This window comes from Neolamprologus brichardi, chromosome 5 (assembly GCF_056152115.1).
Source record: "Neolamprologus brichardi isolate AB-2024 chromosome 5, ASM5615211v1, whole genome shotgun sequence".
In the NCBI taxonomy this organism is placed as follows: domain Eukaryota; kingdom Metazoa; phylum Chordata; class Actinopteri; order Cichliformes; family Cichlidae; genus Neolamprologus; species Neolamprologus brichardi.
This window is the reverse complement of record NC_142108.1, coordinates 8336969-8362729: the sequence shown is the minus strand read 5'-3', so window position 1 is coordinate 8362729 and position 25761 is coordinate 8336969. Positions and strand designations below refer to the sequence as shown.

At 41.9% G+C, this 25761-nt stretch overlaps 1 protein-coding gene across 8 annotated transcripts in view; it reads right to left on the bottom strand.

The window, feature by feature from the left end:
* magi1b (membrane associated guanylate kinase, WW and PDZ domain containing 1b) overlaps positions 1-25761 on the bottom strand; it is a 138415-nt gene that overhangs the window by 62360 nt on the left and 50294 nt on the right. For all 8 annotated transcript variants that reach the window (XM_087840606.1, XM_087840599.1, XM_087840605.1 and 5 more), the window contains exon 2: positions 19914-20030. In XM_087840606.1, coding sequence (XP_087696732.1) covers positions 19914-20030 — 117 coding nt within the window. The remainder of the gene's footprint in view (positions 1-19913; positions 20031-25761) is intronic.

Genomic DNA, 25761 nt, shown 5'->3' with positions numbered 1-25761 from the left:
GTTCTAAGGCTTTTGAAACATGAACACATTTATTATCGGCTTACCTTAAGTATTTCAAAGCATTCCAGCAAGGCCTTTAAAACACCCTCAACAGTTGGCAACATCATGTCCACTATCAAACATGGCCATGGCTGGCTTTATCAACTGTGAACCTAATTGTAACCAAGTGACAAACTTCACTTTGTACGTTGAGCTTAAAAAAAAAAGGTTAAATACCATTTTCAGGTATACAATTGTTCCTGGCTAACAGAAGGCCCCTTCAGACTGAATTTCTCAATCATTTCAAAGTGAGGACATTCTGTCAATCAGACATGTGTCACTTTCACTATAACAATCTTCAGTAGTGTCATCTGTTGTTTGTGAGATTTCATAGGACTCCGTCTGACCTATAACGCACGAGGTCAGATTTGTCAAACCTCGGCACCTTAATTCTGATACCAAATTTATGACTGAATGAATTTTGTACTTTTTGATGGAAATGGATCCATAAACTTTAGTAAATGGATTAGTCAACTATAACTGACAGCTCAACTGTCTGTAGTCAAATATATAATCAGTCATTTTCTGTTAGATATGAATTGATGCTGTCTTCATGACGGGATTAATTTAACCTACACAGGGATGCTGCTCAGGGAGTGCAATTATTTCCCTGTTGTTTGGTTTTCTCTGTTTGGTGCAGCAGGTATGGAATACAGTGGTTCCTCGCTGTTTCGATTGCCTTTGGTGCAATTTTGCACTTTTTTGGTGGTGGTGGTGGGGGGGTTGTTTGGGTTTTTTTTTTTTACAGCACATTAGGGCTGCCACGATTAGTCGACTAGTCACGATTACGTCGACTATCAAAATCGTCGACAACTGATTTAATAGTCGACGCGTCGTTTGAAGCTTTGTAAGATCCCAAAAGACGCAGGAATAAGTAGTAGGATTTAAGAGTGTAATAACGGACTGAAACAGAAGATGGCAGCACTGCATGTACAAGGATGCCAGCTGCCGTTAAACACCGAAGAAGAAGAAGTAGCTCTGTCCCAGAATTCATAGCGCAGCCCTGCTCAGTTTCCAACAATGGTGGCAGCTAGTTAGTTTTAATATTACTCTTATTATTCTTTCTGGGTCACAAAATAAACGTTTAACATATTTTCAGGCGAGAATGTAGCTGTGTAAACCTCAAATATCTGCTCAGTTTATCAAGACACCACATATTTTCTAAAGCGCTCCGACGTTTTCGGAGACGTCTGTTACCCACTAGCTCGATAGCTAGCCGGGGGCAAGGCTCACTAGAGCCCGTGAGAACACCGGACTCCCGGAAAATCGTTTTCAAACCCACCGCCATCTTTCGCTACTCAGGTTAAACATATAAGTCACTTAGATAACTTCAAAATGTTATTGTTTGGCTTTTTTTAGTATTTTATTTGTTCCTGAGTAAATCTGTTTGGCTGAGATTAAAGTTATAGTTTTTACCCAGCTGAATAAACGTCAAGCAGACAACTGATTATCAGAAGTGTGAGATGCTCGAGAATATTCTGGTGTCCCGTTATATTTTAGATAGCAAGGAGTTTATTAAACTTCACCAAAACAATCTGCAAATTTCATTAAAATTTAATAAACTATCATCTTGTCTTTATTTTTAGTTAGCACATACCTTAAACACTTAAAGCTGTAAGCTAATGATAGTTATATAAGAGCAGATGCTGCTGGTGCAATAATCTATACGTTTTACGTCCAATGCATGCATGATCTGATTAGTCGACTAATCGCAAAAATAATCGGTGACTAGTCGACTATCAAAATAATCGTTTGTGGCAGCCCTACAGCACATTGTGTTCTGCGTCCTGATCGGCTGTAGACCATTTTCAATCAATCTCGTGCCGTGTCTCCTGTACAGAACAGAATCCGTCCAGCTTGTCAAATTTACATAAATCTTTGCTAGCAGAAGACAACAAACACAACAGTGTTGACGTCAAAGGATTATAAGGCGCATTAAGTTAAACCAAACAGTCAGATAAGTCAAACTTTACTCATTCTTCTTGCTTCCTCAACTTCCGTACCATTGATTCATTAATGTTGAATTCTCTCACAGCTGCTCTATTCCCATGTTCTGGACCTGAAATCAGGGCTTGATCTTTGGTTTCATTCTATAATACTGGACTTGGATTGAATTTTGAGAGCTTTTAAACAAGAAACGTGTGAAAATGTCAACGCCTGTCTGAGAAAAGTGTAGAAAGTGTGTAGTGAGGGGTTTTACAGCCTTAAAACATCTATAATAATTGTAAAAAATAAAGTTTGCTACTTTGCGGATTTCACGTATTGTGGGTTATTTTTAGAACGTAACACCCGCGAAGGACCGCTGTAAACCCAGAGGAACTATTTCTGGAAACAAGTGTCAATATGGCTTTGTCAAAACTCAGATTGAACGTCATTATTCTGAACTGTTGTAATGTGTGGAAGTTCCTTCCAGGAAGTTTGTTTTTCGGGGGGATTTTTTTGTCAGTGAGTGAGCAAAAGCAACATACAAAAGGTATATGGTGAGGTCAGTGTGTGCCTCCGTCAACTAAAAGTGCACAACGTTTGTATTCAGTTGCATTTAGGCACCAGCGTTTATAACATGTTCATCTTTGCCGTCTGAACAAAAATTAGATTTGTCTCTAAAGAAGGCAGTTTGGACAAAGTGAGACTGTGAGAGAGGTTAGAAAGCAGTCATTTCTTTATTTTGCTGCGCTCTAAATCAATCATTTCTGTCAGTGAGCTGCGAATATCAAGACAAGACACACGAGCACAGCTGCTATCTTGTGCACGCCAAGTTCTTAATGAGATAGTGTTCAGATGTGCCGTGCTGAAAGTGATGTGTAAATGTTCGTAACATACTCTTCCAGAAATGTATTTAGGGTGTGCATCCAGCGAAGAAGCAAGAAGTGTTCAGATAGTGTCAAATTAACCGAAATGACTGCACGTTCTTACAGCAAAAACATTGAAGTCCTCTGACTTTGAACTTTACTACATTCTAATAGGCACGATCAAAAACGTATTCACTCACTACAACAGTATCTGCTTCAGGGTCTACACAGCCCATCACCAACGAAACTAGATCACTCCGCTCTTCATTCAAGAAACACTCCCTGTAATTCTTTCCATTTTCTCCATGTTCCTCTTGCATTACAGTTAGAGGTTTCACAGGCAGATAAGCTCATGAACTCGGTGACCTCCCAGTCATCATCCTGAAATGTTTAATATCCCTCTTCCACTATAGCCTCAGACTCCACATTCCTCCCTGCAGCAACTCCCCCAGCTCCTGACTCCAAAACCAGCCCATTGCCATTTTCTCGTAGCATTGCAACACTCAACATTAGTCAGCGTTCCTTGCAAACACTTGGGAAGATATTTGCACTGACAATTTTGTTGTCAGTGCTTTGAATTGAATTGAATATTGAATTGAATTAAGTGCTGTCATGTTTCCAGTGTTGTCCACCTTACGGCTGCACTGAAAACTACTGATACTAGCCTAAGTTTTGTATAAGCCCCCCCTAGTTTCACTATGTTAAAGTTGCTAAAACCTTAGCGATGAATTCCTAACTTGGTAAGCAGATAACATTTCAGGGCTTCTTATTTGAGTTGCTCTTGAACCTTTTCGTGAATGATGCAGTGTTCAAAAGTTGTTTATAAAGCTTTTAAATCAGCTATTCAGCTATGGATTGCACATGTATGTTTCTGTTGGCAAGTAAAAGTAAAAGAAACCTTCATAATTCTTGAACATCTGAAGTTTAATGCATTTACAAAACAAGTGAATGATGACTACTTTAGTGACCTTAGTAATAATCAGAATTTCACAGAATCGGGTTTATCAGCAATCAAGGGCATAATGTTGCACGTGCACGTCTTTCAAACCACAATCAATAGATGACGGCAACTAGCCACGACCCTCACTGTGACCTTGGCCTGCCCACTTTGTCTAAACTGTCACTCGGCTTACAGCAGATCAATATCAGACTGCCTCCTTTTGTGCCAATGTCCCATTATCCAAACTGAACCGGGGTGTTCAGGGTTCATATTTTGGTTCAACGACGAGGAGAACAATAATATGATGTGTAATGGTGACACATATTACATACCAAAGAAAAAAAAAATCAAGACTTCACACAAGATGACTAACAATAACTGTCTCTTTCACAAATACACGGCCTAAGAATTTACATGGAATCTCATTACTTATCAAACAAAACATGCATGCAGTACACCTTATGATTTTCTGCTCTAAAACAAAAAACTGATATAATGATCTTTACAAACTAACTTCAAGCACAGCTGACACTAGTGCCAGAGAAATCCAAGCAGCTCATCTATATTTAATTGATGGTAGACTATTTTGAGGGATCGTCTCCCCAAAGCAACCAAGTTGCCAAATAAGTTGGGACGCTGTGTGGAGACTGAATCAAATGTTTTATAATAGTTTATAAATCACTCGTGTATTAATTGGGAAAAAAAAAAAAAATTTAAACCACCTCCTTGAGAATATGCATGGTAGACTTAACTGTTGACGAGCATGGTGAACACTTCCACACCTTCACCTCTAAAAAGCTCAACCTTCTATAAGACACTAACCAATTATTGTTACTGACCTGTTGCTTATTAATGTCATCAGCTGTAAAATGTCCAAATAGCTGCCGTTTTGATCATTTGTCTCCATCTCACCCTATCCCTAATATCCTTTCTCACACCAGCCCTCTGCATGTCCTCCTTCACCGCCTCTCTAACTTTATCTTCAAACTGCTCAACCTGAGCTGTCCCTCTGATGTACTCATTTCTAATCCTCTCCCTCCATCACCTCCAGCTCGGCATCCTGTCCAAACCACACATCATAGCAGGTCTCACGACCATCATGTGAACCTTCTTTTTCGCTCTTGCTGCCATCCTTCTGTCGCAAATCGGCACTTGCACTCATCTCCACCCACTCCACCCCGCCTGCACTCTCTTCTTTACGCCCCTTGTGGACTGTCCATTGCTTTGGATGCTTGACCCCAGGTATTTAAACTCTTCTACCCTCACCACCTCTGCTTGTTGCAGCTTCACTGTTCCCCCCATCTCCCTCTCATTCACACTCACAGCTACATGTATTCTGCCGACGTTCATTCCTCTTCTCTCTAGTCCATGTCTCCATCTCTCCAGGCTCTCATCCACCTGCTCTCTCCTCTCACTACAGATCACAGTGTCGTCTGTGAGCATCATAGTCCATGGAGACTCCTGCCTGGCCTCATCTGTCAACTTGTCCATCACCACTGCAAACAAGAAGGGGCTCAGAGACGATCCCTGACGTAATCCCACCCCACCTTGAATCCATCCGTCACTGCTGCCCCAGACCTCACCAATGTCTCGGTGTCCTTGTACATGTGAAGTGTCATCTTTGGGGTATTTTTATAAACCACTACATTCAGTTTTAATTATATTTAATGTAGTTTTTTTCTAACTTTACTGGATACAAGGTTGGACACTAGGTTTAGCAACATTTGAGAAGTCAGTGCATGATATCTCCGTTAGATTTGACAGTACAATGACACAAGAGCATGACAACACTGTTTAATTATTCTTCACTGAAACATATTCCACAACACTATGAAGGACAAAAGTCTATGAGGACTTGAACCTTGATGGATTATATACGAGACAGAAGACCTAACATAGGAGATGTTCTAGTAGTCAGTAGCTGGGCAACAACTGAGTCAAATGATAGTCCGTGACAAAGTAAAAGACAAAAGTAATCTTAGCCATATTTCCTTAACACAATGGCATTAAGGCAGATGAAAAAGAAGTAGAAGGAGGCTCTACAGGCATGCACACAGCTTCTAAAAATAGCCACGTGTGATAAATCTGTTTATTTCCTACACTTGCATTCCCCCAGAGCAACAGAGGACCCTGGGCACATATCCCCCCAGGCCGAGGCCGGGCCTTTCATTTTGGTGGTGACCTACATTTAATTCCTTCCACAAGGACAACGCAGGGCTTGACTCCATGGATGACTTTGTCATCATAGCTGGGAGCTGGGAAGTCGCCCTCCTTGACATCTTTATTTGATCCAGTTTGAAGCTTTAGTTTGGCAAAAATCATTAGGGCATCTTCAGCCCGCTTAAATCTTTAAGCTGTCATGGTTTAAAAAGAGGCAAAAGAACAAGGCTGAAATATACTTCTTTGATATTACTATCAGCTGGTCTTTTAACTCTTAACCCCTTGGACGCTAACTTGGAGTAACCCTTGAGCTTTTTTCCAAAAGCAGTTTCAGTCATATTTCAGGCCTATGGTCTCTGCCTCTGCAGCTACCCTTGGAAAAACTCTGAAACTATTCTAATGATCATTAAATCATGTCTTTACTGATATAGCAATAAAGGGTATGGAAGAGTCTTCAAATGTTGTCCTTAAAGGGGAAAGATTTATAGCAAGAAGGTTCTTAGTGCGAATCTCAGGGTTTGAGCCTTTCTAGATGATGGTGATGATGAAGGTCACCATGGAAACATAAGGTTCAACTTAAAAAAAAGCAGTGACCCAGGTCAGGATATCCAAATAACACGATTATAATAGTTCTAACCTCGAAAAACTGTTCCAAACAATTACTGTGTACCTGATATTTGAATTAAAAGACTTATCGGTCAAGCCTGTCCAAACGGCATTTCTTTATAAATTCTTTCACAACGACATCCAAGACAAATTACTGCCGCACACGTGCCGACTTTTTAAACATGTTTTTGCACGTGATCAATACCTGCCTAATCTGCAACAGCCACACCAGAAAGCAGAAGTTATTTTGTCACTGCTGATGACGCAACAGTATTGTTAAAAAAGCAACATGAACTGGGTTAATGCACACATGTCACACTGTATGGTTATAATTAGCAATAGTGTGCACACCGCAGCAATTTCTGTATAAAAAGTTTGCAGCATCTATGTAAAACTATGATGTATTTGATTACACACACGCACCCTTTCAAAATAAAATGATTTTTGATCAATCACAACAATAAAGACATCTTTTTTTTATTCAGTGCAATTGTTTAGATATCAGACATATCAATAAAGGATACCGTGCCACAGACAGGCACAAAGGAGTGTATTTGCAGGCTGTAGCAGTTCAGGTGAGTGGTTTAGGAAGCATGCAGAGGGTTCTTTCACGTAGAGATAGCATGAAAAAATACATTTAATGAATTTTTTCGTATGGAGTCATTTTAAAAACTGACAGCATGATTTTTGTATTTTTGGTTGTTGTTTTGTTTTTTTGTTTTTTTACTGGAAACTGTCAAATTGACTCCAACTAATCTGTATTGGTGCTGAAAATAACTTATCAGTTTTGTAATGGGGCACTTCAGGGTATGCCCACACTATATCAACAGAATGACCAGTATGACCTAAAAAACAAATGTCATTCAAACATCGAGGTTCAGAGAAACAACATACAAGGTGAGGTAGAAAACACTGCAATTCATAGATTAGTGGTTTTCTGGATTTAGGAATAAAAGCAGCATATTAAAACAATCACTGTTTGTTTCAACACTTTCACCACTGAAGTGATCAGTGCTGTGAGTGAAAAGTAGGCCATCATAAATGTGTTTGGCAATGATTCATTATCATAATTGTTCTATTAATAGAGCCAGCTGTTCTTATTCGGCTTCTGTGCTGCCATTCAGGTCACTCAGGACACGAGTTATTTGAAACGGTGCATTTTAAGTGGTCTGTGACTGACACGGAGACAACGGCGCCACTCCTAAACTCTGACAGCATATTTGGACAAAATGTTGTTTTTCTACACGTGATAAGACACACACACAGACACAATACAAGGCACAATGTATGCCAGGTTATATGTATGAGCTAGGGTAGAGCAGAAGCGGTTATCTGCTTAAGTTGGTTAAAACTTTCATGACACGACTCAGTGGATAGTCCACAGGGACTTGTGATGTTCACTCCCTCTGCTTCCATTCCCTCCATCACTCCTTTCTGCTTCCATCACTTCTCCAGTTCATTGATTAAGACCACAGGCTCCACCCAGTCTCTGATCTGCTCATTTGTGATTTCTCTGTCTCCACTACGCTTGGCAGTTATAACAGCAGCTTGTGTGGTCGGGCAAAACTCTTCCTGTTTCGGGTTTGAATGGTGGAGAACTGTGGTTCTCCTCAAGTCTCACACCGGGTCCCACTGTGGGCCCAAATCTGTTTTGCTGCTCTAATGTTGCTGATGTCATACAATCCAGAAGTATAATTACAGCTTAATTCCTTTTGGCTACAGCACTTATGTAAATGACCAGTGATACCGAAATCCAGATGTGAAGGATAAAGAGGATTCGCTTACGGTTTGCGTCAAGTAAAAGAGAAGACATTGTTTGTGCCTGGCTACTGAGATTAATACACTGCATGCTACCAATATTAACTCTTTTCCTATCAGATGCCTGCTAGATGTAACCTTTGTCCCTTTTCTCAACAGAGTGTTCCTATTTCATGGCTGCTTCACAAGTTAGTATAGTCCAGGGGTGGGCAATTCCACTGATCTTATGTGGTTATGTGAATGAGCAGCAGGAGTTATTCTCCATTAAATGTTTTATGTCTTTCTAAAAAAGAAGATTCAAAGAACTGTAACTGTGAAATCACAAATTATTACTGCCAAAAACTGCAGTTCCTCTTAGGTCCACTATAGTCTAACCACAAAAGTGAGACAATTCACACATCGTTCGATGCTAGAAGGCCCAGTATTTGTGAAAAAACGATTTTGGTCTCCATGGATAGTCTCCCTGTGAAGAGGTCCTCTGATTGTTGGGATTTGGTGCTATATAAAGAAAACTGAAATGAATCGACATTAATAGATTTTTATTTTTTTTTAAATCAGGTTATTATCGTTACAATGCTTATTTTATTGTGTCTTACTTTGTCTTTGTCTTTGCTTTCATAGCACTTAATGTTCTTATTTCTTTTACTCTTTTTGTGTACAGTATTTTGTGACTGTTTGTGAAAAGCACTTAATAAATAAACTTTACTTATTTTATTTACTTACTTGCTTACAGCTACAACCAGTGGACAAGGGTCTGGAAAGTTCGTCATAGAGCCTACAAATGGCCAATGCACTTTAAGAACCTGTAGTTTTTTTTTTTTTTTTCCTGTTTTTTTTTTTTACAGTTAACATGAATATGTGGAAGCAAATAGCCCACCGGTAGAAGTGTCTTGAATCTTCTGCAGCCAGAGTCTCATTAATGGTCTAGTGCAGGGGTGGGCAACTCCAGGCCTCGAGGGCCGGTGTCCTGCAGGTTGTAGATCTCACCCTGGGTCAGCACACCTGAATCACATGATTAGTTCGTTACCAGGCCTCTGCAGAACTTCAGGACATGTCGAGGAGCTAATTTAGCCATTTAAATCAGCTGTGTTGGTTCAAGGACACATCTATAACCTGCAGGGACACCGGCCCTCGAGGCCTGGAGTTGCCCACCCCTGGTATAGTCAAACCACAACTTTATTGATATATATCAGGGGTGGGAGAACTCCAGGCCTCAACGGTCAGTGTCCTGCAGGTTTTAGATATGTCCCTGATCCAACACAGCTGACTTAAATGGCTAAATAACCTTCTCAACATGTCTTGAAGTTCTCGACAGGCCTGGTAATGAACTAATCATTTGATTCAGGTGTGTTGGCCCAGGGTGCGATCTAAAACCTTCACGACACCAGCTCTCGAGGCCTGGAGTTCCCCACCCCTGATATATAGTTATGTGCCAAAACTTGGGGGAGGTTGCCAGATGTCATCTTCATGGGGGTAACAGTTAACACTAAAAGGCATTCTGGTTAAAAATCTACACCAAACATTTCAGATTTTGGTCATTTTTTTAGTCATAGGATGCTAGCAGCTGCAAATGAACTCTTGACCAGCTATCTTCTAGCAGCAATAAATAGCAGGCTAGAGAGGTCATGCAAGTTCATGTCCTTAAAACTCGATACACCGGGATCTTTTTAAAACATGTTCATAGTCAAATATCATTGTCTTGAGGTCACATGAGGCTGATTTTATGTAGCCTCTTTAGAGACAAAAGCCTTTATACCAGGGATGGGCAACTCCAGGCCTCGAGGGCCGGTGCCCTGCAGGTTTTAGATCTCACCCTGGGTTAACACACTTGAATCAAATGATTAGTTCATCACAATTCCTCTGGAGAACTACAAGACATGTTGAGGAGGTAATTTAGCCATTTGAATCAGCTGTGTTGGATCAAGGACACATCTAAAACCTGCAGGACACCGGCCCTCGAGGCCTGGAGTTGCCTACCCCTGCTTTATATGTAGACCTTTTTACTTTTTTTTTTTTCCTTCAAACGGGCCATTTTGTTGATTCACTGTGGTTTATTAGAGCATCTGCTTTGATTAAATAGGTGCCAATTTAAAGAATACTGTATGTAGCTGGTGGAAAATGACAAGGAAGCAGCACGGATTATGGGCCTGCCTCAGAAATCTGGCTACAGTCTTAGACCCAACTGTTGTGCAGAAGCTATTACAAAAGCATTTCCCTCAGTCTCCACAATAAACATGCTCTCATGTCAAAGCTAGCCGGCTAGTCCACATTTTCCAAGAAGATACTGAGGCATGTCTTCATGGATAATTTTCAAGACGCGCACAACCGCATGCACAAGCACACACGCACACACACACACACACACACACACACAAGTGGGGGGGTAGCAGACTGTCGCTATAGTCCAAAACCAAAACAGAGCCATCCACCATCTTGGCCAGAGCAAGCCTGCCAGTGTTTTTTTTTCCCTTCTTTTTTCTCTTCCCCTTTTGGTGTAAGAATACACACACACACACACACACACACACACACACACACAAATGCAGGAGGGGTCACAAGCTGACTGGGGTTTGTCACCACGGCAGGGGGATAAGGCCATCTGTCTCAGTAAAGGGTTAATCCAACCAAAGGCACAAGCCACAAATTCCAGCATTTTCCAATCCTCACGTTTCGGTTTACATTACATCTTTTTTGTTTGTTTGTTTGTTTGTTTTGTTTTGCTTTATGTTTTTTGGCTTTTTTTAGGTTTGAGGAGAGGAGCAGTTGCAGCCCATTGTCCAGGCTTTCAAACAGCCCCAACACCCCAAACAATCTCCCTTATGTGGTGATGATGGGCAAACAAATATTAAAAGGGGACATTTTTGTTGGGGTTTTCCAGACCTATAGTTGCTTTTCATTTGCGATTGACTGCTTTGAGTCAGGGGAGGTAGTTTTCGCCACTCTGGTCGGCTGAAAGAGGTATGCAAATAAGAGACAACGCACACGTAAACATACAAATACACACACCACAATCAGATCAAAGCAGGATTTCTCTTGACCCGCTATGTTCTCCATTCTTTCCCTTTATAAGAAATTCATTCAGCCCCATATGATTCCCATACAGATAGATGAGGACCAGGTTAAAAGGAGAGAGCTAATAAAATCCACTGCCAGTAGTGCAGTGTGAAGCTAAATCAGGCAGAAACCTGCCTGAAAATGCCCCTGCGCACACACTCACAGCCGGCCTTTGTCTTTTTTATTCCACCCATAAAGGAAAAAAGCACCATGGGCTAGCTACTACCTACAGCAACATGAAAATGGAAAAGAAAGGCTCTAAAACGATCCATTTAGAGGGGCGGGGTGGGAGCTGGGATGGGGATGGGGAGGGGGTCATCCAGACATGAGATCGAAGAAAAGGAAAGAAAAGAAAGGTTTGGGGGGGGGGGGGGGGGGGGGGGGGGGGCAGAGAAAGAGGAAGGATGAAAGAAAGGCAAAAGCTAACCGTAGCATCCCAGAAGCTCCAGACAGACAAACATACAGGCAGTTTGCTGCTGGAGGCAATGGCTTCCAATGTGATCACACATGTCAACAGATCACACAGCCTTAACAGAGCCATCACAGGGCTGAAGAGCTTCCACCACAAACACACATACTGTACATTCACAAACAGGAAGTGACACTTTGCACAAACACACACACACGGGTGCAGCGAGTCCATCCACAGACAAAAATACACACAGACACGAGCATACCTGAGACAGACAGACACAGACACACACAGCTTCCGTTTGACCACAACACATCAGCCTCCATTACTGCCAGCGATGTGCCTCCGTCTCCCTCGCTCTGCTCCTCATACCTTCCGCCTGATGCACAGCCATCCCCATCGCCTGCCTCTCCATCCCAACCCCCAACCATTAAATCACAGCAACCCTAGGTGTCTCTTCTGCAAAGAAAACACAAATCAAAATACCTCAATCAAGGAGCCTTTGAGGGGGGGTGGGGGGGCTTCTGCTCCTTCCACTACAGTCCACAGAACAACACCACGTCAACAGGAGACAGGAGGAAAAAAAAAATCCAATCAGGTGTAGATGAGGAATGAGGAGGGGGGGGGGGAGAAACAACCCAAAAAACAAACAGTGCAGCTCCACCGTTCCTTCTCCTTTCCACCTTCTCCTTCCTTCTCCTGTGTGTCTGTCCTCTGTCCAGCTTTGGCTTTGTGATGCTAAGCTAACGAGAGCTAAGCTAAGCAGCATCCACACACTGGCTTATAATGCGCTCCCGTCTCATACCCACACACACCAGCGCTGAGCTGAGCTTCAGTCTCTCTCTCGCTGACTGAGCCCCGCTGTTTCCCGTCTCGCAGGCACCCACATGCACCCGCCCACTTCCCCCTGCTCCCTCCCCTTCTCTTGGCTATTCACCCCTATTCTTTCTTGTTCTCATAGATCCCATCGGATCCCAACGACACCTCTAGTTTCACTGCTCCTCTCAGGACACTGATGTTCTACACACAAACGTGTACGCTTGCTCTGGCTGTTGAACAAGTTCCTGGCAAGTCATCCTTGACCGACATGTGACGAGGAACCTTTTGCAGCAAATAAGGATGTGGAGTTAGGAGGTGAGATGAGAGCTGGCCACAGAGGAATGGACTGAAGTGAGACTGAAGCTGCATAAATTTATATGTCAAACGCAAAAGCAGGAGCTAAATAGCCCGATTCCTACACTGCTGCTATTTATAGAGGTTACAAGTCTGCTAGATAGATAAGCAAACTATAACACAACTAATCAACCGGGATAACTGCAGAACAATCCCAAAAGAACGAGTTCAAAGGTCCTTCATGTGAGAGTCAAGCTGAAATATGGACAAACAAGAAAAAACATATTTAAACTTTCCAAGTTGAAGAAGCTGTTATGTTGTGCTTTGCTGTTAAGGAAGGGGGCTGGGAAATGCAGTGCAAAGACATACAATGGAGTAAGGTCAAAGGTCAATAAAATTTGCATGCATGGAAATCTCACTTTATTTTGAGTGTGGTGTTGATGGACTGCAGAGCTCAAAAGTTAAATTTTAAAATGTAATGAAGGAGCAACTGCCATCAGGAAAAAAACAAACAAAGTAAATCACTGCTGGACACTTGCATTGGTGCGAGTTTTAGCAATAATATTAGCATTTAATCTACAAGGTGTGCTGCTTCTTATGCTCCAAGAGACTTCATCTATCACAAATCCCCTTTATGGCAGCAATCCTTTGATCCTGATAATGGTTTTGTACCCCGGAGAAAAAAAAAACTAAAAACCATTTTGCCTATTCGGCAGTTACTGTTTCCTGCACAGTTGGCTTCATCTACCTGCAGCATGCTGGGAACCCCCCATTTTAAGTGTGCTCCAACTAATACAGAGATGCTGTTTTGTGACCTAGAGCCCTACCCCTGTGGTTTAAAAAAACAAAAGTCAGCAAAAACAGAAAATAAATCTGTACAACAACAATGTTCCTATGTCTGCATGAAGCTACACCCAGCAGCTGGTTAGCTAAGCCTTGCAGCCGTATTTGAAATGAGCAGACACAAATACTGTTTTGGCTACCGTTTCCTCCTCCTCCCAGTTGTCGGGCTAAGCTAACTGTCCCCTGGTTCTATAGCTTAACTTCTGACATAAAGAGATAAATGTATTTCAGAAGATTCTTTTAATTTGCAGATGTCAGCAGGTGTGGTGTGGATGGACTACTGAGATAATGCCAATGTATAGTTCTGTGTCAGTACAAAAGTTGCACTCAAGTATGGCCATGGTGTAAGGTGTTTGGAGAAGTCCAGCGCGTGGCAAACTTGGCTTTGAGAGATGAATTCAACAAAGAACTGGTTTAACAGGAAGGATCGAATACACTTAGGAAAGCTTTCCTTACATAGTGCGTGACAGATACCAGACACATGGATTATTTGACTGACATGCATCCTCTTCTCAGAAAAAAAAAATAGCCTCAAGTTTAGATCTAGATCTTGTTTTTACCTTGTAGTGCCTTTACTTGACTTCGTGTGCTGCTTAGAAAGGGCACCACCACTCTCAGAGCTTTGTGCATTTCTTTTGCGTTGTTGAGGTACCACTGTGTGATTGCATCTCCGACTGCAATTTTTAAAGCATGACTAGAGAGGTGGCTTGTGTGTCCGTTGTTGACACAGACGAAAACCCGCTCGTATTGGACAGGACAGTGAGCTCTGATCCAATCACAGGTTATACATCTAAATGCTTATTCATGTTTCTGTTAGCTTGACTAGCTAGCTAGAATCCACACTGATATGAGTGTGTTTGTCCCCCAATCTCTCCATCCCCTCTCTCTTTTCTCCTCTCTGCCCATCCCCCCCCCCACTTCTTGCCCTCCTCCCACACCCAAACTCCACCCTACCCCCATCTCGATCCCCACAGCTTCAGCCCACACCTCCCTCCAAGCCGTCCTCTTAGCCTATATACGGGTCGTCCAATTGTCTGCACTGCCAGTCCCGCAATTCATCATCACACACACTCGCACAGACAGACACACGCACGCACGTGAACACAGACTTGTGCAAACCCTGTCCATTTGAGGAGCGATCCCCAAGCCATCAGCATCACAACAACTACAGCAGACAATACTGCTTACTTGCCTTGATGCAGGCGAGATCAGAGCTCCCTTTTCAAGGCTTGTCGACACAGAACGGCGAGATTTAAATATCAGGTATTAAACCCACAGAGCAACCGTCTTCTTCTTGCTACTGCTCCGATCGTTGTAACTGGCAGGGAGGAAAAAAAGAAGAGGAAGACAAAGACTGATACAGAGGGAGAACGGGAGCAGCAGTGGCAGCGGGAGGACGAGAGGCAGTGGTGTCATGAGTTGGGGGGGTCAGGAATGAAGAGGAGGAGGATAGAGGGAGTGGAGGGTCGGTGGGGATAATGGGAGACTGGGAATGTTTGACGTACAGATGGGATGACCACAAGGGAAGCAGATAAATGCCTCGGCAGATGGGGGAGGGTGGGAGTGCTGTGCCTCAAATATTAACAGGGTAATAGGGAGAGCTGACTTTTTTGGACATGCGAGTGAGGAAACTAGTTTATGAACAAATGACAACAACAACACAACAAAGTTCATTTTTATCTGGTTTTTACCCCTTAACTATATAATTAGTCCAATTCCACTGTGCCTTTTTAAAACTGCTGGTTGGATGGTAAAATAGCCTCCAATCATTTTTCTATGAAGCGAGTGTGTCTAACAGTTTTTTCTGAAACTGAACATTAGGATATTTACACCAGCTGCTTTTGGTTTTTTTAATAAAGCTATACTGAGGTTTAAGATATAGTGAAGTGGCGTATGGACAGCAGACAGCAAACACGCACTGAAAAATGTTACAAAATACTGTTTAATCCCTCCGTTGTTGCGTAGTTGTTTAGGGAACCAGTGTGTGTGATATTCTTGCTGATATCCAGAATAAATCTTAAATTAATTTTTTTACCTTGCTAAGAACCAAAGCAAAACCTGTTTTTTCATGTTTTTTCTAGAATGCACTGACTTTGGAACGACGTCACTTCGACGAGAACGACGGTTCTCTCTCCATTTATTGTACAGTGTACCTTACAATGTAAAGAACCTTGAGGCGACTGTTGCTGTGATTTGGTGCTATATAAAGAAAATTGAACTGAGCTAAATGTCAAGCAGCTCACAGGTAATACATGGATTTTGACCTATAGTGCTCTGACAGTGACAGGAGGACTATAAAAGTGTAGAAAGGTTGATTAAGCTGCGATACAATTTTTGCCAAATTACACCAGACCTCTCTCTCCTTCTGTTTCTCCACCTGCTGCTTGCTTAAAAATCACACGAGCACAGTAACATGTGAAAGCACCTTGATCAAGGATTCGACCATTATAAACAAAGATAAACACTGACCTCACCCAACTGCAGGTCAAATGCAAACACGCCCATTTCACAAACACATGCTTTTTGCTCTGACTGTGATGGGCATAAGGATACATTTAGTCACTGCCCCATGCAACATGACCTCAAATAACACAAAGAAATCATTAAGCTGTTGCAAAGCATCTCTGAATTCAATATTCTGGTAAAAGATGGACTCTCCACTACGAGCCATGACAATGAAAACTTTAGAGTCCTATTAAACATGTGGCCCGGAGAACACCTTCATGCACCGTTTGCTGCCAACAGCAGCGAGGTTTTTACTGGTGTGCCTCGGACCCACTCCGTAATTAAAACGGCCGGCCCCTCCCACCATCTACCAGTGTCTAGCTGACATATGGCAGTGGAGGTAATGCAGACAAAGTCAGATAGTAATTTGTGTGAGAGACCATGAATAAACTAATTAAAGAAAGCCAGCTGATAAGAACCATGAACATTTTCATCCTTCGGCAGATCCTTTTCAAATCCAATTCCAAAAGAATGAACTTAAAATCCAATATGGCGAGGACATGGAAACCATTTAGCTGTTGAATAACGCTGATGAACGCTTTAATTGCAATTTGCATACTGTGGATTTTAATTTATACTAAAAAACAAAACAAAAAAACAAGCAAAGTTTTTATTGTGGAGATTGTGAAATTATGTAATATTGCTATTGTGAGACTGATGGATATTACTAAAGATCACTATATCACCGCACCACAGATGCAAATGTTAAAATGCTGAGTAGAGACATTTGCAGACAAGCCAATCATTTATGCAGTTTTGCTCTTTTCCCCTCGCTTATTATAAGTCAGGCATTCTGTAACCACAATAAGTAGGGATTTCCAACTCGAGCAGCAGGATAATGATTCACTATCCTCTGATTGGTCCAACTGGACCACTTTCAATGTCATGTGCAATTCAAGGTTAAGTCAAAATTGGCATCAGGCATCAATCTACTCTAGGAATATCATCTGTCTATAAGAATGCTATTATGTTGTTTATACAGTAACGCCACATCATTAGCACCAACACTGTATTCAAGTGTTTTTTTTCCTGGAGCAGAGAATGAAACTTCAAATGTCTAATTCCACTTTGAAGCAGTAGATATGAGAGAAATATGCGGCATTAGAAAATAAATGTGCTTTCAAATAGCCGCTGCTACATCAACACTAAGAAAAAAACACATCAAAGACACCAAGGCCTATTCCTGGATTATCCAACCAGAGAAGATACTGGTTAGTGATAGAGGGATGCTGATGAAGCTACAGGTACTATATTTACTGCCTTTATTGATCCAGTGGTCATGAGATACTACTAGGCTATTCATCGTCTTATATGCTGGTATAAAGAAGGCAAATCTACTTTTTGAGGTTTGCAAAGACATGTTATCTCTCATCCAAGAGGCTTCTTAAGTAAAAAACAAAAAGGTGAATAGAGGTGGTGGCTTATGATACCAGCTATCAGCCACTTACAATGCAGTCTTAAGACCTCCTCCCAGGTTCTTTAACTCCAACACTCACACCTCACCTAAATGAATCTCAATAGGCAATATCATAGAGTGGGGCAAGGCCCTACATTGGTTTCACCTTTAACCCCTGGTTATGCTAATGACACGCCTTTCTTCACACCGTGGCTTATGTGATGACTCACATGATCGATAGGTCAAGACCACCTCCAAAGACCGCAATCCCCACTAGGGGTTAACGCTGCATTCCAGAAACCACAGAACTCGGGAGTGACGCCACTCCTGAGTTAGCATGTTCCCAAAAACACGAAAAACAAGGTAGAGCAATCCAGGCATTACTAGCAGTTCAGCAAAACACTTGTTTTTTGCACTTAAAAGCACATTCATGGATAGGGATGGGTACCGGTATGGCACCGGTTCTGACATAAACGGTAGTAACCAGACCGAAAAGCAGAGCACATTTCGGTGCTTTATTTCGGTGCTTTTTTTTCCTGAGATGTCATACACTTTTCCAAGGATAGTAGGCGTGCCCAGGTACGTACGTACTTTTAGAGCAGAGCTACAGATTAAAAATGCCCAAGACGAAGCGGTCAAAAGTCTGGCTGTACGCATAGCGTTTTTTTAAAAGCAGAAAAATGCGCCGTATTTGATAGCTTGCTGCAAGACCTCACACCGAGCGCATCTACTGCAGGTGTGGTGGTGACGGATGATGATGGCAGCAGCAGCCGTTCTTCTCTGCGTGAGTAGCTTAATGTTGTTCGTGTGTAATTTACGTTGAGTAGGCTCACCACGTTATTACATTAATGCATGTAAGGTGAACTAGCAAACACCGTCGTAGTTACATGCAGCTGTCTTCTTGTTTGATGGCAGATACTCCCTTCACCCTGGCCAAAAACGCTAAAATGACCAAAGAAAAAGTGGAAAACAGTTAAACATGAGAGGTTTTTGGACAAAGTTTGTTTTTTCCATTGTTTAAGCACTGCTTCCAGCCAAGAGTGATATCATATATGCCCTATAGCTGCAGAAAAGGCTAACATTGTTATCTTTTTACAAAAAAAAACAGCTGAACATGAGAGGTTTTTGGACCAATTTTGTGTTCTCCATTCTTTAAGCACCGGTTTGAGCACCGTTTAAGCACCGGCACCATTTCAAAAGTACCAGTTTGGCACCGGTATCGGATAAAACCTAAACGATACCCATCCCTATTCATGGATATGGCCTGGTCAGTGCTCTGAGTATGGCTTATTTAGTGAGTCACAAACACACAACAGTGCCATTACAGAGAAGTTTCAAAGTTCTGTTCAATGCCGCCATCATGGACTGTTAACTCTGGGCTGCTCAAACTTTGTGAGTAGGACATCCGAGTTGAGAGGGTGTTCCTACTGGGAGCAGGAAAAATCCAACTTTCAACTTATTCAGGAACCATAAATGTGCAAATAAGTGAAGAATATTCTTGGATGAGCAGTAAAACGTCTTCACAAACTTGACCCCACACAGACTACACTCTCCATTGTGGAAACGGCAGATATTGTTTCCCTTGATCTAACTGGACGTTACTTGACAGGATGGGTGGTGCGTGCAGCATGCCTAACTTTGTGTCAACTAGTCGATGATTAGTTTGGAAAGAAGGCAGAAGAGCGGGATGAACAGAAACGTTGTGTGATTAAACAAATGAAGCCATGATTAAGGTTTTTCAGGAAGAGGATATGAAGCAATCAGTCCCGCTAATTGCACGGCCAATAATGGTCTAAAGACAAACAATCAGGCTTAATTAGAAACAGCGGTAAAGGGTCTGTGTGAGGCAAGCAAACTCATTCATACATGGATCTAAAACTAATGAAGCCTGGATGTGAGACGGTGGTTTGCAATGACCTAAACAAAGAGTTTTCTGATTTTGTTTGGATGCTTACACAACACTGTCTCCTAGTAATGGTAAAACGCTACTGCTTAAACAGTATTTAGGGATGGTTAATCATGTGCATAAGACTGATCAATAGCGATGTTCTTTAAGAATATCGTTGCTGATGTGAGGAAGAGGAAGAGCACTGGATAAATGACTGATGGTCACGTACCCTAGAATCTTCTGAAGATGTATACTGTACTTGGACAGACTTTGATGTATGCGTTTGTATGATTTGTTTAATTATGTGTTTTGATGCAAGTCTCATACATTTCTTGAATGCATACTTATTAAAAAGAACGGACTGTGAAAGACACAAGAAGGATTTAGCAAAAGACATGTCATGGACTCACAAGGCACGGCGTGACGGTAGAGGTTGTCTCTGATGGTCTGCTGCAGTTCGTGGTCAGGCGAGGACTTCTGGAAGCGCTGGCTCAGATACTGCTTCAGGTCCTTGGTCAGCTTGCTTCCTGTGATTGTGAACACAAATGTATCAAAACAACTGAAGTAAAAACCAGGCCAGCACACAAAAACATCACAAGAGCCAACATGACACTGTTAATCCACAGCGGAGCGTCAAATGACCACACCGCTTGGCTCCAGTGAAAAGAAATACACAGGTTTATCCTGCAACTACAGTAAAGCTCGATGCTGAGCGAGTGCACAGCCGTGAATTGTACACTTGCCATCGTCACTGAGAGGGGGTAGCTGGCCGCTCACTCTCGCTCCAGCAGGCCAGGACCAGCCAAATCTAAGACTGCTAGCACCATGGCTAACACAGAAGCAGCCCTCCTACCGATTAGCCATCTGCACCTCAGACACACATTAGGCAACTAAAGGGCAGCATGGGGGGAAAGTGTCCATATGTGTGTGTGTTTGCTCCCGAATCTGTGCCTGTGTGTGGTTATTACAGATACTGTCCACGTTAGTGGCAGTTCCACGCCTGTTCAAACGTATCACATGCAGTCTGAGAGCATAACAGAAAAAAAGAGAGCCGAGATGTCTGCCGTCACCCTAAACAGACTGAAAAACTGAGTTTTATACTCAATTTATACTCAATGACAATTTCATGATCGAATTTCGTGACAAGACTTCTTCAGGCAACAACAAACATCTTATTTTCTTCATTAGTGTATGTCCCATTACTCATTATACAAATGATGTATCTCCCATCTTTGCATGGCTGCCGAGACCATTTTTGGTTGTCTTGGGCAAACAACCAATCATAAAAGGCCCTGGTTTCTGTTTCCATGGAAACTGTGTGTACGTGCGTGTATGTGTGTGTACATGCGTGCCGGTGTGTGTGTTTAATAAGATGATTGAGATTGTTACCAAAGTACAGAAGAGCATTCTGCATTGGTTAGCAGAAAATATTGTTTTTGTTTTTAATGATATGAACCTACAATGGAAGCACAACATGCACAGGCCCACCTATGGTGCGTCTGCCTTTTATTTGATTGTGACCAAATATGTTGTCTGTGATGCATGACAATATACATGAAGGAGCACAAAGTAGATGCAGAAACATATGGGCAAATTATTAAATTGTGGTTTGGAAGCAGTCGGGTAATTAAAATGTCAGCATAGAACACATTTAACTGTTGTTCCTCTGAATTCGTCGTTTTTTTCTCATCTTCATTTTTCTATTTTAGATAAAAAGTTCACATTTAATATTTCTCTTGATTTCTAAAAAAAAAAAAAAAAGCGTCTGTAGATCACACTTTTTATAGCAAGGTTGCTTACTAGGAGTTAATCCAGCTTTGTGTATTGAAATGTAATTGACTCAGTTATAAATAAACTGGGGTCTTCAACCACCGCAAACGTGTACCGTTATAAATCAGTTTTACTAATCGATGATGCGTAAGCTGTCTATAAAAAGAGGTCAAGTCTTCCATCACTATCTGAGCTTGCTGTTGGGAGGGTACGCTGCTCCTGGCACCGTCCCATACAGACATATCACTCAGTTGTAATCCTCACAACAGGTCACAAGCTAACTCTCACGCCAACAGAGAGCCTAACGCACTCTCTGATGTGCTCATGCACACAATTACTAGAGAGCTGTGGGTACTCCTTAATGCCAGACTTCAGACTGATTGTGTGACCCAGTGTGAAATTCGGACTGGGCTCCCTGCAATATCACTAAAAGGTCACCCAAAGTGAATGATGGCACAACATAGTACAATTTAGGTTTTTCCTAGTAATGTTAACTCAATATTGTGGCATATTTTTAGCCATAAAGAGGTGTAGCCACTAATATGAATCAAGATCCAAAAATGCTGAATTCTACAGTTCCAATCAGGCTCGAAACCAAGTGCTCATCAAACTCAGCAGCAGCTTTTGTGCATCATCAGTACACATTATTTTGGCTGATTAAAAGATGAGTCACTCTTTCAGATGAAGCAGGCAGGCTTAAGAAAGCTAGCACAATCCTTTTACGTGGTTGGTGATGGGTGTGCCATCAACAGCACCTCAAGGAACTATTGCATAAGAGCTAATCCAGTTACGTTGAGTCTGTCCTCCCCCAACTCTCTCTTTGTGTGCCATTATCTTGATGGAACAACGATGCTTTCGTAAAAATGAGCAGCCATCCTTCAAAGTCACAAAAGTATGAATAACAAGACCCTAAAGGACTGCCAGAGTAGTAAATGATAAGAATATAATTACATTGGGACATGTTGATTAAGTAGATAGCGCTATCTGTCATCCTTCTGCTCCTGTACAGAGCTGACAATTAAGGCTATCCACTGATCCTCACCTGGTGTCAAAATATGGCATTTAACAGTAAGCATTTAGGGAAAAGTCTGACCCAATTTCAACTACCTGCATAGACCAGGCTGGTACTAAAGCTCACCATTACAAGGAAGCTGCTTAAGCCTTTTTTCCCTTAAAAATTAAATTACCTGCTAGAGCTCCATATTAGGACTATATGCCAAAGCTCAAGTCCTAATATATTTCATCTGGCACATCTGCTCTTGACTTTCATTTAAAATCAAAAAGAATGTCGAGTATGTAAACACAATAAAACAAAGCAAAATAAAAATACAATTAGGATTTGTTCAGGATACAAGATCCAGATGTGAGAAGCAAATCAAGTCAACTTAGATGTTACTTGCCTTGGAACTCAAAGCAAATACAAAATAAGGAAAAAACAAAACTCTGAATCAGTCTCTTTTCAGAAATCACAAGGCCCACAAACGATTTTTTTAATCTAAAGTCTGCATTTGGCAGCCAAAAGAAACATACAGCTAGCTAACAGTAGAACCTGGCTGAAGGAGATGCTGATAATATTTACATCTTTTCACACTGTCGAGCACAAGCTTCCCATCACGGGTTAAATTATTCTTTTCTTCTAATGTAGTTGGACACTACGAATTCTCCCGACATTTAAACCATGAGTGGCGAAGTTAATCTTAAGGTCCACCAGAAAGGACAGTAGAAGTCCAGCCAAACCCCCAATCTTCCTGCACACTGTGGTACTATTACTTCCATGCTTTAAACGCAAGCCAAATAAAAGCACACCATCTTGAACAATGTTCTACAAGAAGTGCAGGATGAGTGACCACTAGCTTTTCCTTGGCCGGTACTTAGATGTCTGCTGGGACCAAGTATGCATGAGGTTCGGGAGTCAAATGAACCTCTTTCTGCAGCTACACGATGTACTCTGTTGTTTCTGGTATGAGGTCAAATACCATTCGACCACATTTCCTATTGCCTTTCCCTTCCCAGCTGAGTACTTTAAAACCACTATCCTTAAGTGATCCAACAACGTGAGATTCTTTTGAGTCTTTTGCCTCCAAATATGTTTTGGTTGATGAAACGGTAGTAAAAAAAAAAAAATCCACTGTTATTGAGTGGATAGTGTACCAGCAATCTGTCAGGTCAACATGATACCTCTCATGATCACCTCTCCTTAAATCTTAAAGACAGCTAGTCAGCTCCTTAAAAAGACTGCCAAGTATACATTAGTTTTGAGCTTTAATTTCAGATAGTTTTAGTTCTGATGCCCTGATGATTTTACCTGTAATTCAGTTATTAACACAAAAACATCACCAAACTCTATGAACATGATGGAACAAAGAGCAGGCAGGCAGCAGACTAGAATTCAGAGACCATTTAGCCCAGAGGCCACCCACCCAAATCATACTGCAAACACATAATTAGAAAAGACGTATCCTTAAAACAAAGCCCACCTGTTATAGATTTTCCATAATCCCACTGAAACAAGCGAGATTTCCTGACCGGAGACGTGCAATCTACAACAGAAGGGAGGTGAGCGAGAAGGTTTTTTTATGCAAGACAGAGAGAGGCAGGGTCTGTCACACAGAACGTGAACATCAGAGTAAGCCAGGCAAAACATCAAAAGAGTTTTTAGACATAGCTGAAATGTGGAAAGCCCCTCTACTTTCCAGGCATCTTCCCCCACTGAACCCAGCCCGGCACCCCTCGGCTGTGATCAGCCAGCCAAGTCCCTGCTCAGACATGCATAGCCAGCCGTGGCACCAGCTAGACCCTCCGCTGGCAGTTGACATCTGTATTCACAGCATGGAAAAAGCAAACTTCATTGAAACTCGATCCTCCTTGCTCGCGGGGCAGCCTTAGTAAGAAAGGAAAGGTTTGACCAATTTCTGCTGATTTAGTAATGGGAGGAGTCACGCACCCGTTACACTCTAGACAAGGAATGGCATTGCATAGTGGGGGAGCCCCCAAAAAGCTGGCTCGATATCCAGCAACCTACAGCTACACGTTGGCTACATAACCCTGCTGCTGATCCTAAAATTAATCTTACATGTTTGCACAGTTTTAAAGTAGCTGAGGTTGTCCATTCAGGACCTGGGCTCAGGCCAAAATCCAAACGTACTTAAAGTTGATTACTTTTACTGGAAGAATCCCATAATGGAAGTTTGACATGCTCTACATGTAATTCCAGACAAGTACTCGCATAAGAGAGTGTGTTTTTCCCCGCTCACATTACTCTCAATAACTTGCAGAAAACGAAAACTATCATTTCTAATTTTCTCCGATGTGGCAAGAGGAAAAAGATGTCAAAACAGACTGAGTGCTCATGCCACAGCTCAAGGAAACATAGCACTTATAGGCCAGTTGGTACATCTTTCTGTCCACTTTGATACAGAGTGAGAAACCTCGGCAGCCGTTGGATTGATCATCAGTTTTCATCAATGCTCCTCGCAGGTAGAACCCACCATCTGATGGTGATGCCCTCACCTGATTTTTAACATTTTGCAATAGTTTGCATTGTGATTTATCACCTTTTTTTTCCCAATTGCAAATTATGTCCATGAAGTTATTTCATAGCTGCAAAATGACTTTGTAAAACATACTAACCCTGGTACTAAAACCTGCAGTAAGATTTAGTTAATTTACAGTTTAGAATTTATAGTTGGACATCAGGATGCAGGTCTTATTATAACCATAAATTCCCCACCGCTCTGAATGAAATGCATTTCCGGCACTGCTTATAAGGCTCTTTGTGCAGAGGAATCTAACGATTTTGACCGCAGGTTCGGTCTTCGCAGCGGGCAATGGTAGATGCAATCTTCCTCTTAACACAAAGCAACACAAAGTGACAAAGCAGAAAACACTGTCATATGCCAGCGAGGATGCCAGCCTGTTTTACACTTAGCCAAGCCAGACTTGGCAGTGCCACCATGTTTGGCTGGGCACTGGGTGTCGTATCGATGTAGAATACACAAACAGTCTGGCACACAAGGTAACAAATAACTTTTTTTTTCCTCCGCCGTCCTCTCTCGAATTGTCTTTTGAACATCAAGGGGCATGTTGCCAGGCAAAAGCTATGATTAGAACTAAATCCTCCCTTTCTCTGGGCTGTTTATTGTTAAATTTAGTTCCTCCAAAGTGGGACATAGCCGGCTTTAAAGTCAAATGGATTCATGCCATCCCAACTTGACCTACTACAAGTTAAATTTAGCTATGTACACAAGCTGCCCAGAGTCATGTCTTATATAATCATCTCTTAAGTGAGCAGTCCATCCATGGCTCTAGTTAATCAGATAATCGGGGCTAATCAGCATTTAATTGATTTAACTCAGCAGCTATCTACACTTAACATTTTCATCACCCCTGATCAAAGCTTAGCCATATGTCATAATGATTAAGAAACAGGCAGAGAAGTCAGAGAGAGACGAATGTGACCCTCGACCAGTGACCTCTAGATAGTTCGCA